This window comes from Chenopodium album, chromosome 4 (assembly GCF_948465745.1).
Source record: "Chenopodium album chromosome 4, dcCheAlbu1.1, whole genome shotgun sequence".
Lineage (NCBI taxonomy): Eukaryota > Viridiplantae > Streptophyta > Magnoliopsida > Caryophyllales > Amaranthaceae > Chenopodium > Chenopodium album.
The window spans coordinates 3,951,553-3,964,552 of record NC_137837.1 but is presented as its reverse complement, the minus strand read 5'-3'; the positions used below and the strand labels follow the sequence as shown (position 1 = coordinate 3,964,552).

The 13,000-nt window shown below is 34.5% G+C and overlaps 2 protein-coding genes across 2 annotated transcripts; one reads left to right on the top strand and one right to left on the bottom strand.

The window, feature by feature from the left end:
* The first annotated feature begins 1,614 nt into the window (after nt 1-1,614).
* On the top strand, nt 1,615-4,423 carry LOC145626379 (chloroplastic lipocalin-like). The gene is made up of 5 exons (XM_081678802.1): nt 1,615-1,873; nt 2,381-2,504; nt 2,716-2,964; nt 3,153-3,443; nt 3,944-4,423. The coding sequence occupies exons 1-5, from the start codon at nt 1,821-1,823 to the stop codon at nt 4,220-4,222; spliced, it is 996 nt and encodes a 331-aa protein (XP_081534928.1). The 5' UTR covers nt 1,615-1,820; the 3' UTR covers nt 4,223-4,423.
* A 1,673-nt stretch (nt 4,424-6,096) lies between these two features.
* Nucleotides 6,097-10,790, bottom strand: LOC145628610 (vesicle-associated membrane protein 721). The gene is made up of 5 exons (XM_081680950.1): nt 10,380-10,790; nt 8,419-8,560; nt 8,214-8,334; nt 6,886-6,948; nt 6,097-6,636 (listed from the first exon to the last, which is right to left on the bottom strand). The coding sequence occupies exons 1-5, from the start codon at nt 10,567-10,569 to the stop codon at nt 6,484-6,486; spliced, it is 669 nt and encodes a 222-aa protein (XP_081537076.1). The 5' UTR covers nt 10,570-10,790; the 3' UTR covers nt 6,097-6,483.
* Nucleotides 10,791-13,000: the final 2,210 nt, after the last annotated feature.

Sequence of the window (13,000 nt, the reverse complement as noted above, 5' to 3'; positions counted from 1 at the left end):
TTTATGACAACATAATATGATTATATATGGTTCCAAACGGCGTTATATGACCCTGAGATGTATCCCCTAAGATCTCAACATTTTTCGCCACCGGGCCCCGTAACCTTTAAAATTCCTCAAAAAGCGTGGATAATAGCCTTTAATTTTGGAATTTTTTGACCGTTTTTTGCCCGATAATAAAAATTGCCGAGATGTTTACCATGGTCTCTAATACACTTCGGGAGCCCATTTGGGTGGATAAAACCATCCAATATGCCTTTAAACAGTCGACTTACCCGATTACAACTTGCACTAATTTCATAAAATCAAGCTACACCACGGACATTTATGACAACATATAATGGTCATATACGGTTCCAAACGTCATTATATGACCCCGAGTTGTATCCCATAGCATCTCAAGACTTTTCGTTAACGGGTCCCGAAACCTCCAAAATTTCTCAAAAAACGTGGATAATAGTCTTCAATTTTGACAATTTTTGACTTTTTTTGGGCCGGAAATAAAAATTGCCGAGATGATTACCATGGACCCTAATACTGTCCAGGAGTCCATTTGGATGGGTGAAACCATCCAATTTGCTTTTAAGTATCCAATTTAACTATTGTCGTACACGCCTCTTGTATTGGCTATAAGCTTCCACAGGGCCTTTACGTAGCCGAATAATGGTCATATATGGATCGAAACAATATTATATAACCCTGTGATGCATCCCGTAGTGTTCTGTGAATTTCCGACACTGGGTTCGAACACCTCATAAATTGCTCCGATCTCGTGTATTATAACCCTTATATGTGGCTTTCATATATCATCTTTTCACCCGACGAAATTATGCATGCATGTACCAGGGCCGTCCACACTAGTATGGAGGCCTTGTGCAATTGAGACACATTTCCCCCCCTCCCCTTTTTAAGAAACGTATAAAAATATTGTGTTTTGTAGCAAAGGCAATAATGTAATAAATTTTAATCTGTGTTTTTGTGAACTAAAGGATTAGGCATATCCTTTGGAAGAATAATTTTGTCTTGTTGGTTGGTGGTTTTCTTCTGTTATCAAAAGGAGAAGGATCATCAAGCAAAAGGCTGTATACTTCGAGCGGAATGGTGGGTTGCTGTTAAAACAGATGAAAGTGTTGTAGCAAGACTAAAGATTTTTACTTCTGACGAATTAGATAGAGCAAAATTGTTGGACAAAGTGGTCAAGGAATAGTTTACAAAGGAAAAATTGTTGCTATAAAGAAGGCTGAAGTGGTTGATGAAAGTCAGTTAGGAGGTTTTATCAATGAAGTGGTTATATCATCACAAGTAAACCACAGGAATATAGTGAAGTTACTAGGAGGTTGTTTGGAAACTGAAGTTCCAATATTAGTTTACGAGTGTAGTCCCAATCTCACTACACCAACATTCAATTGATTAATCCGAAATTGTTAGCTATTACAAGTTTCTGCTCTTATTACTAACAATCTTTGCAGCTTATTTTAACCCTTTCATCTAAAATTTGAATTTGTACAATGTAAAAGTACAACAATTTCTTGAAAAAAATAAAAAACGATGCGTTTTAGATAGAAACGATGCGTAGAAGGTGCTGAAGTCGCTAGATAGAAGATTTCTTTTCGTTTTTGTCTCAGTGAGAGTGATAGAGCATAGAGCTTTGAAAGAGTATAGTTTGGCATTTTGCCCACTCCATTAATTCAAGGTCAGAGATAATTCGAGTATCAATTAGTCTCAGATTTTTCAAGAACAAGATTTACACAACTACATAAATTTTATTTATTTATATTTTGCATTTTCTGGGTATGCTCAAAATTGTATAGAATAAAATAATGCAAGTGATTCGAACGTCTTTACCCTCTCCAGTTCTTCATTCCTGCTCAAGGTAATTTACTCAAATTACCCACTAAATGTTTCTCTTTTTATTTTATTTTTTCATATTTTATGTTCTTAATTATTTTCTCCCGATTTTATATCTGGGTACAGTATAATTATCTATTGATTGCACTTTTAGCTCATTTTAAATCATACCCATCTCTATATTGCTGCCATTTTTGTTAATGTGTTTGCTTTGTTCTTTAATTGTTAATGGGCATTTCAATATTTTTCATAAACATCAGGGTATTTGAATTGTATCTTTGTACATTAGGAATTTCTGTTGTGTTTGTTGATTGAAGCTCAATTTTCATTCTTCAAATGTCCCATTTAATGTTTTGTTGGTTGTATGCTGTTGAAGATTATGTTATTTCTGAATTATAGTCATGGCAGCGAGTTCGATTTCTTGTAGTTGATCATTAGTGGAACTTTTGAGAAGAGACATAGTTGTATATTTGGAGGGACAGTCTTCATGACAGAAATACTGAAATCATGAATTGCTTTCCTTTGCTTTCAGGGGGAAGACTAAGAATTTAGCTGTAAGATGCTCCATTGAGCGCCCGGCTTCAGATAATGGCATTCCTAAACATATATTCTCTGGGTTGGTAGCCTCTTGCATATTTTTCTCCCAAGCCAATTTGGTTAGTATCTTGATTCTATTTGGTTTAATTTGCGCAATTGAACTTAAATGAGTACAATGTAGCATAGGACTATGCATTTATCATATGATAAGATGGGATGAACATGAAGTCTTGAATGAGCTTGGAAAGTTTGAGTAAAATGATTAATATTGGTATTGGTTTGTTCAGAATTTGGCTTTGGTAAAAACTACTTGTATTTTGGGGCTAACAGGTGTATGGGGCAGACCTTCCTCGTCAAAATAGCATAGGCTTGCTTGCTGATGCCTCAAGCAGTACGGTTCCATTCCCTCTTGATGAGAACTCTAGTAATGCAGATGGGAAGGATGTGATGATGATGATGATGAGAGGTATGACAGCTAAAAACTTTGATCCTGTTAGATACTCTGGCAGATGGTTCGAGGTGGCCTCTCTTAAACGCGGATTTGCTGGACAAGGCCAGGAAGACTGTCATTGCACCCAGGTGAAATTAAAATGATGGTTCATGGTTTTATTAGGTAGACTGTGAGAAGCTTAATCCGCCTTTCATGAGGTGCTACTAGTTACTCAAAGTTGTTCTATATCTTTGTGGCTCTTGAATGTTGATATGAAGCAGTAAGAAATCTTAATGCTCTTTAATATCTGTTGTGATAAGATGTTTCTTGATTCCAGGGAATATATACGTTTGATATGAAGGCACCCGCAATTCAAGTTGATACTTTCTGTGTACACGGGGGTCCTGATGGGTACATCACCGGTATAAGGGGAAAGGTTCAGTGTCTCTCAGAAGAGGATAAGGAGCTGAAAGAAACTGCTTTGGAGAGGCAAGAGATGATCAAAGAGAAGTGCTACCTGCGTTTTCCTACTTTGCCATTTATTCCCAAGGAGCCATATGATGTGATTGCAACTGATTATGACAATTATGCTATTGTCTCTGGGGCCAAAGACAAAAGTTTTGTCCAGGTAATTGGCAATCTTATTCTTTGAACTTCTATTGTTGCACATTATTTCTTTGAACGTCATCTATTCAATGATGTACAGAGGCAGAATGTAGCAAATGCCTTTTTCTCTGTCTAAATTTACAAACCGAATATTTGAAATTAAATTGGAATATGGTCTTAGCTCCATCTGAAAATAGCATTGAGATATTGATTAATTATGAAGAACCAAACTAATCTGAACGGTCTAGCTGATTTGGCTTGCTTTCTTTTTGTTGTCATTATCATCATTGGTAGATTTTATTAATTTTCACTTTTGCTTTGTGAAACTCATGAATTCAGACAACTTGCTGTTATGTGAGTTGTTTGAATTATGAAATCAAGACTTACACTTCTGCTCTTTTGTTTAAGCTGTTGCCACTTCTTTTTTCATGTGAAGATGCTGATATTTCAACTCAATCAAACTCAATACCCAATGCATTAGTATAAATTGAATCTGTGATGAATATGCTATGAATTTTACAGATCTACTCAAGAACGCCTAATCCTGGACCTGAGTTCATTGAGAAGTACAAAAATTACCTAGCAGACTTCGGATATGACCCAAACAAAATCAAGGATACTCCCCAAGATTGCCAAGTTATGTCGAACAGTCAACTTGCTTCAATGATGTCTCAATCTGGAATGCAACAGGCTCTAACCAATCAGTTCCCTGATCTTGAATTAAAGTCTTCTGTAGCATTTAATCCCTTCTCAAGTGTACTTGAGACATTGAAGAAGCTTCTTGAGCTCTACTTCAAGTAGTAGTGAATCTCATGTAATGATGCTTCTTGCATGTATATTTCCATTGTGGTTTTGTTAAAATCACACCAACATTCATCACGTCTAACAATTCCAAATGACAGCCTATTATTGTTCCTGTACGCTTGTACAAGCAGGTATTTGTAAGATGAGCGTGTATTCCAAATAGGACCCTCTATTTGAAGAAAGATCACAATTCTCGCATGAGATGGTCTCACAATAACTTATTTTAAAACAGGTTTGATTCTATACTATTGTCAAAGTCATATTTAACGTGTCAACATATGTTTTTTATAAATTTTTTTCATTCAAGAGTAGTGTGCAACAATAAGCTAGTGTGATATGGTCTCGACATCTCGTGCATAAAGACGTGATCTCAAATAAAATTAGGATTGTTAAGGATTTTTTAAGTTTTGCCACACGTGAACAATCGATAAATACATTAAAATGGCATTAAGTTGGAAATGGATAGATAAGATAAGCAATGGTGTCATTAAACTTTGTTATTTCCAAATGGCTGAATTCGTTCTACACTGAAAGAGCATGTAACTGAAGGGTTTTTACTTTTTAAGTAATCAGCAAGAATTTCGTAAAGTTCCCATAAAATAAATAAATAAACAAAACGAATTTGGACTGTATAAGATGAAGCGTTAGGAATTTTAATGACGGTATTAACTACTCAAGTACTCATTAATCATATTGCATGGGAAATATATAATAAAAGCTTAGTAATCTGTATACTTTGGTAGTAGCATTTATTCAAGCTAGCCCTATATAATAGACCAACTTATTCTCTTCAGTATACTCTCAAAAACTCACCCAAATAGCCAAGAATATGGCAATGCCACCAATCCAACGCATCAATCAAGACTCAGCCACCAAAGTCAAGGTTGAATCAGCAAAAAATCTTGTAACTTTGAAAGTTCAAGCAGGGGATGATCATGATGTTTACTACAGATTGAAGCGCGATTTCCCTTTACATCACATGAAACTCGACTACTGCAACCGCCTTGGTCTCGAATATGGAGTTGTTCGTTTCATGTATGGTAAAGCAGAGGTTCGAGGTGCTAAAACTCCTGATGATCTTATGATGAAGAATGGATGTACCATAAATACTTGGGTTGACAAGATTGGGGGCTGATATTTGATTACAACGTATTTTCAAGTTTATGGGAATGAAGAAGTGACTTGTTTTAGCTATTTTGCTGGTTTGTCTTGTTTTATTTTGCTTTCATCTTCCCTTTTGTACATTTGTTTTAATCGTGATGTGCTATGGTAATGATAATGGATAAATAAAAGCTAAAGAGTATTATCGTAAGCTCTCTGATATCCGAAAAACACCAAGTTTATTATTTTGCATGTTACAACTTCAAATATCCCAAAATGTCTTTGTGACTAATAAATCATAAGTGAGGTTTTATTGATAATTTAAGTAGTTCTTTTAATCTTTTTTTTTTGAAAAAAAAAAAATCAATATTTAACTATTTTATTTATTGACAGAAAATGGTTAAAACTTAAAAGTGGACGACAATACATTAACTACTGTGGTGTAACATTAGACGAATATAAACAAATTAAAAGAAAACACAAAATAATACCGAGTACTTGGCAACTTTTCAGAAAGTTTAAATGAAAACACAAACTATAGTTATGCGACTATTCTGCCGAATATGAGAAGTGAGAACAAAGCAAACGGGAACATCAATCGCCAATTTATACAACAGATGAAAAAGCAATACTCCGTATTTTGACTTTCAACAATCACAACATTAAATAAAAATAATTAAATTTAAGAAGAAAAAAAGTGTCCTCTAAGTCTTTAAAAGACAGTTGTGAAGTTGTTGAATCTGTGAACAAATATTGATATTCCGTGATCATGAAGAGAAAAATTGAAGTCCATCCATATGAATTTTTAAACCAAAATCGTAATCGTAATCAACAGATGAATAAGACCAGCGCTTCACCCGCAGCTTTGAATACAAAAAAAAGGCATACATTTACCACGATACGAAATTCCCGTTTTATACTTAAGACCTATACACACCACAGTTTGGAACTGAATACAAGCATTCACATTCCAAAGCGCCAGCAAATAAATGCGAGATTCTACCAAGAACAGTTAAAAGTCTGGACTATTATAAAGATGGAAATCAACATTAGGAACGGATGTATTCGAGACCGACTATAGCAAATATATTTCACCCAAGCTTCCGACCAAAACACCCCAAAAACCCCTCCCCCCCGTAATAAAGGGAACTAGTGAACTAGTTCTTTGCACAATTGAAGCCATGACAAACTGACAACACTATGATAAGGATCAGCGCAATGATGATACCCAGCACGATAAGCTTGATCTTCATGTTCTGAAGCCACATCTTCCTCCTCATCTGTGTTCCTTGTTGCCTGAAATCTTGTGCCTACAGAAAATACACGAAGGAATACAATCATCAATGAACATAAAACTACATAAAGATATATTAAAGAATGTACTCAAGACATCAATCAACAATTTACAGTATACTTCCCACTCCATTAGCAAAAGGGTAGTAGCCCTTCACAACCCATTAGCTAAAGGGTAGTTGCATGGTTGCTTCAACATATGTCTTTTTAGGACATTATATTGAAAGGGTTAAGATCAATAATTTTTTACAGCAACTATCACCAACCTGTGAACGGAGATTTTCTGTCTTGTCAACAAGAAGCTCTATCTTCTCACCACGATCTAGAACCTGTTCAAAAAGGAAAGCAATAATTAACATTCAAGTTTCAAGCAACGAAAGTTAAAATATCTATTAACCTATACTAAAAGCGAACCTATAATGACACTTGGCATAATGTCATTCATTTTTTTTCCCGCCAATTTCATTATTTCCTTAATTATTATATTATATTTTAATTTTATTATATAATTATTTCCTCATTTAATTATTATATTTTATTATATTCTTATATATTCTTATCATATAATATTTATGTATACATAGTAAATATATACACCGTATCAACCATATCATTCACAAAACAGAAATAATGTGAAAAGTAGTATAAAATCTTTTCAAATTTCCAATATTCACAATACTATCTACATATAGTTTCAATTCACCATTAAATATCAAATTTATGCATGATTAACAATGCATACGAGTAAAAAACTTAATTTTACATATTTATATAAAAAAAATTCTCCAACTTTTATTATGTGATAAAAAAAATTATTTTAATTAAAAAAGAAAATTCATTTTGGTAGCATAGATTCTTTGTATAAATTTTAAAATTATACATAAGGTTTATAAAAACAAAATCACTAGCAAAAGTATGCTTCATACAAACGTACATAACATATATTGGAAAATTAAATCTAATTATTTGATTGAGTATAAAACATATTTTTTTGGGCCTCAATCAAAACCTTGAACTGAAGGTTTCTAAGGATAATTTGACCTAAATTTCATATTTCATAATTATATTAAGTTTTACACTATTTTTTATAGTTTCTAAGCATAACACGAAAGCAAACCGAAATCTGAGTCGAACTCGACCTGCTGACCCAAATTGCCACCCCTAATTGGTTTAAACTAAAATTCAAGTTATTTTTATTATAACTAATTTTTTTGGATAAATTATTGTTGAATTAACACCACTATTTATTATTTATTTGTTCTAAAATTTAATTATAACCGTGCATGGCACGGGACTTAAACTAGTTAGAAAATAAATGCGGAGTATAAAAAGCCCCATACTTCCACAGAATCAAAATTGATCAACTGGGATTAATCAATCGTGTCCAATTTAAAATGTCATACACTAAACCATGTGACATAACAAGATTTGCAGAGCAGTTTTACTACATTCATCTCTATTTCATTATTCTAGACAGGGTATAGAGGCAACAGCACTACAATGAAGATAAACAAACTCGAACAATTCGTTCCTATCCCAAACCATTACTGCCACCAGCCATTAATATGTTAGTAATCATGTAAAATTCTTATACCTTCTCAATATTTTCCATCATCACTCCCTTGACTTCTGATATCTGAGCCTGCACCTTCGCAAGCTTGTTCATCTCCTCTGGATGATCAACACAGTATTGCATGTGCTCCTTCAGCTTAGGCCTAAAGAACACACAGATGTTAGCATGTGTACATAGGTTCAAATATTCAGGAGATGGATGAAAATTTCATGACCAAGAAAACTACCCAAAATCTTTGTTCAAGCTTTTTGCTTGAGCAGTAGCAGCTTTTCCACCCCCATATCTTTTGTTAAAATCATCCTTCACTCGCTCCAAGAATGCCATTGGAATCTGCCTTCCAACAGATTCAACTGCAACTACACAAAAAGCTGCAACATCCAAAATATGGGTGAATTCAGGCCCTAACAGAGTAACAGGTACAATAATGTGGGCAGACTAGATAAGAAGCGGTAAATGTGACATTCCAAGCCCCGTAAAAAAACACACACACACAAAACTAAAGCTAGATTTGAAACATGCAATGGATCTATATCACATATCACAAGCGAGGGTCCAAGGGGTAAAACGCATATGAAGCCCCTTCAAAAAAGATAGTTGGCTCAACTTGCATGTTATTGGCTTAGTTAGCTAACTGATTCATATCTACAGACAGAAAGAATGAGCATTCAAAGGCTCTAGGACAGGCTCTCCACCATCCTTAAAACTCATTCAACCAAGACAGCTCCCAAAAACTACTCATATTCTTGACCAGCACATGCAATGATGGGAATTTATCATACACCAACTTCAAAAACACATTGTAATACATCTCTCATAAGTCCACCCTAACGCATTAGCAAGAGCTCAAAACCAACTGAATCATAGCCCAAAAAAAAATATTGCAAAACTTTAAGAAGCCCAGTATCTTCCCAAAAGTCTATCAGACTAACAAATAAATTTAAACGCCCAACCCCATGTCTCATCCAGGAAGAACCAGATTCCCAACAATATTGTAAACAAGTTTCAATCAATACTCGGCAAATACTTAACTGCAGAAAACAAGCAGTACTAACAGCATTTGCTTTGGCTAGAAATAGATTCACTAATATTCCTTTTGAAGTGTAAAAAGGCTAACTAATTATTAATAAGGAAACCCAAGAGCTACATATTTTAAATCCTTTAAAATAATAGTAACATCTAGTAGCCACTGGGACTAGCAAATTGACAATTATAGTGTCAAGTTGTCACACTTCAGCTTACTACCCAAAAATACTAGAATGCACTAAATATATCCAGCAGCTCACACACCACAAACTGAAGACAACAAGATTAACAATCAATCCATTTCTTCTTATACCAGCTTCCCACTAATCCTCGAAAAAATCTTACGTAAACAATGCCATCTCAAGCTCATTCAGACCACATGCACAAATTGCTGATATCAATGAACAAGTTATTCAAGCGAAATCATTTTCTTCTAGCCATAAAAGACATTATGTTCAAAATTCACATATGAAACAATCCCAAACTAGCAACCTTTTCCTCCCTCAAAATACGACCAATTTTCGTAATTCTAGTTTAAGCACCACTAAAGCCTAAACTCCAAAAACAACATAACTAAGCGGGTAAGATGAAAATTCACATCAAAAACACCTTCAACTCCCAATTTTAGCAAAAATCAGCATCAAATCTAGATAACCAATTTCTCAAGCAAACTATACCCAAATTACTTGGACACAGAATCTCCCATCTGAACTCCCCTCAAATAAGAAGAAGGCCCTCATCAAAAGAACCACAGCTCTAAAATGAAACATTGTCGGCCATGACTAGATCAAACAGCAAAATCTTCTGTTTTGGACAACAACTAAATCTGAAATCCAATAGATCAATCGCAACTTCAAGGTACAAAGAACTACAAACACCCAGAAAACCCTAGATACATCAGATTTACAACATATATTCCCAAATCGAAGAATCCAACACATACCCTTCACTGAAAATCCAAAACCCACAAGAAAAATCCATAGAATTACCCCAGATTTCCTCTACAAAAACTCAGCAATAGAAGAATCCAGCTCAAATCCAACACTAAGAACCCCAAAACTCAACAGATCAAAACCAATTCAAATAATCACACCAAACATACATAAAAACGAACACAACACCCAGAAAAAGGGGGAGAGAGGAAAGAGAATTAGGGAAACATACTGAAGCCATCGGAGACGAGGAAGTTGAAGGTATGACCATCGCAGTTGTAGGTAAACTTGTTGTTGGTAGCTGGAAGTTTCTGGAGACATTGAGATGCGATGCTTGTGAAATTACCAGTAAACTCCGTGTACTCTGCTAGAATCACCGTACCTCTTGCTACAAAACTGTAGATCAGATTTTGTTGCCCCATTTTCTTTCTCTCTCCTCAATCTAACACGGATCTTTGATGTTTTTAGAGAGAGAAAGTGAGGAACGTAATACCCAGTACGGTACAGATGAAGTTAGAGAGAGAAATGAAGAAATTTGCAGAGATTGAAGAAGAAGATGGTTGAGACTTTTAGAGAGAGAAAGGAAAGGGTAAGAGAGAGAGAAGGAGATTGGAAATTTAAACCCTTATTTTTTTATTTTAGGGACTTTTTGAGTTTTGAAGGCATCTAATTTTTCTTCAAATGTTTATTTATTTATTATTTATTTATTCATTTTTACATTAATTTTTTTAAATCTTAAATTAAGGAATTTTATTACCAGTAATCCAGTAATTGGGAGGAGTGAGATAAGCAAAGAAGGCATTTTCTGATTTATGGGTCCAAACGGCGCCGTTTTGGTGGGGAGGGTCGAGGGACAATAAGTTGTTGACGGGTCATGTTAAATTCAAATCTGTAATTTGTTCATCAAACTTGGAACCTATAACCTTGTACTTAATTTTTTTTTTTTTTTAAAAAAAAATTATTGGTAAAAACAAGCTTAGGAGAACAGAGTATTACACAATTACGTAGAAGACTTAGAGCATGTTCACATTTACTAAACTGAATTGATTTAATTGGAGCTGAACTGAACTGAATAGAGCTGAAATACACACCCTTAGAAGCTACATGTGCTAATCGTATTAGAAACAAATTTTTTGTTTTTTGTTTTTTTTTTTTACACATTTACTTCCCTTTCAAATAATGCGAGTATGAGATTCAAGTGGTTATTTAGATTCCATATTTCATTTTCCTAATCTAAATGAGTTGATAATATAAATAGGGAGGCTCTAAAACCCTAGCCTCCATTGTTGAATTTTGAAGGGGCTTCCATCGGATTTACCGGTGGAAAGCCCCAATCATTGTTTTCTTTTGTGCCTTTTCTCTTGCTTTAGGTTTATAATAATTCTTCCTCTTCTAAGAGGAATTTTTCTCCCTCGAAAGACAGGGTTTTTCTTCCTCTTTAGGAGGATTTGGCTCCTTTGAAAGACCGGGTTTTTCTTCTCTGATCTCTTTTGAGGGAGGATTTGCTTTTTTATTTCATGGATTGCTATAGAGTTGTTTCATGGGTAAAATTTTGTGCGGTATTGAAAAAGAGATTAATATTTCGACAACAATCGAACGAATCAGACGAAAATTTTCTGCACGGTTACAACAGATCGATAGACCCTCTCGCCGAAAAAGGTTGTAAATCACAGCGATATGAAAGAGGGTAGGAAGAATGTACGATTTGCAACAACGATCGTAGCCTTGCTTACAGAATGTTTTTATTTGATTCAATTATTATGTATTTGTTAGATCTAAATCTCTTTGTAGATGTCGTATGACTTATTTATGAATCAATTTTATTTCAAAAAAAAAATAAAAAATAAATAAGGAGTGAATTTTTTTTTTTTTTTTGACAAAGAGATCTATTAATTAAAAAACAAGATTACATCCTAAGCTAAGTAAAAGAAAATAAAACACCACACATACACTAAATTCTAACTCATACAAACTAAACTGAAACAAAATAAACACTGGTAAAATGTGGCTTTTGCACTTGATGGAGGCCTGATTGTTGGGCGAAATCCATGAACAACAGTGGTAAAACCTGTCAAAACAAACGACACTTGTGGTATGCCTTGACATCAACCCATAATACCTGCTGGCTGCACTAAAGAAGAAGATAGTGTAGAGGCTGGGGTAGAAACCTTGAAATGGAACCAAAGGACACCAATAGAGCTTGACAAAACATGGGAAAAGCAAAGAGAACGAGAATCCATGGCCTGATTGAGAGAAACTTATGAGCAAGACTTGATGCTCACAATATGAGCAATCCCAATGACCTATAGTCAAGTGGGATTCTTGGCTCATTACTACAACTTGAGTCACATTTCCTTGTGACTCGGTACCCATTTGAAAGGGTACAGTTGGTCTATCCTTCATGAATGGGATAAGACACAACTTCATTAGAGCGCTATGAACCCCCAAACATTGTGTAAGGGAGCCTCTTTCAGATAGAAATTTTTAAATGCAATGACTTCAAAGATCATTGCAAACTGACAAAGGAAATAACCTTTCATTGTTAATTCCCTTACGACCCTCATACACTCAATCAAAGACCATGAAACGTAAAGCTGCGTTCTTCCACAAACCACTACTATAACACAACCCATAAACACCCTGCATTCTAAACCCTGCAAATCTGCAAAGTGAATTAAACATCCTATATGAAAAAGAAATTACTACATGTCTACATCCAACCAAATAAAGTGCGGCAAAATTTCATATACATTGTTACTTCATAAGGAACACTTCCTATATCTAACCAAATAAGCATTAAATGTATAACTAAACTTTCAATAATATTTCCCTCAAAAAAAAAAAAAAAAAAAA

Excerpts from the sequence above, each read along its gene's own strand:
- LOC145628610 (XM_081680950.1), bottom strand. The coding sequence starts at position 10,569 with ATGGGGCAACAAAATCTGATCTACAGTTTTGTAGCAAGAGGTACGGTG. Across the intron at positions 8,561-10,379 it reads CCTCGTCTCCGATGGCTTCA|CTTTTTGTGTAGTTGCAGTT; the intron begins GTATGTTTCCCT and ends TGGATGTTGCAG. Across the intron at positions 6,637-6,885 it reads CAGAAAATCTCCGTTCACAG|GCACAAGATTTCAGGCAACA; the intron begins GTTGGTGATAGT and ends TATTTTCTGTAG.
- LOC145626379 (XM_081678802.1), top strand. The coding sequence starts at position 1,821 with ATGCAAGTGATTCGAACGTCTTTACCCTCTCCAGTTCTTCATTCCTGC. Across the intron at positions 2,505-2,715 it reads TTTTCTCCCAAGCCAATTTG|GTGTATGGGGCAGACCTTCC; the intron begins GTTAGTATCTTG and ends TGGGGCTAACAG. Across the intron at positions 3,444-3,943 it reads AAGACAAAAGTTTTGTCCAG|ATCTACTCAAGAACGCCTAA; the intron begins GTAATTGGCAAT and ends TGAATTTTACAG.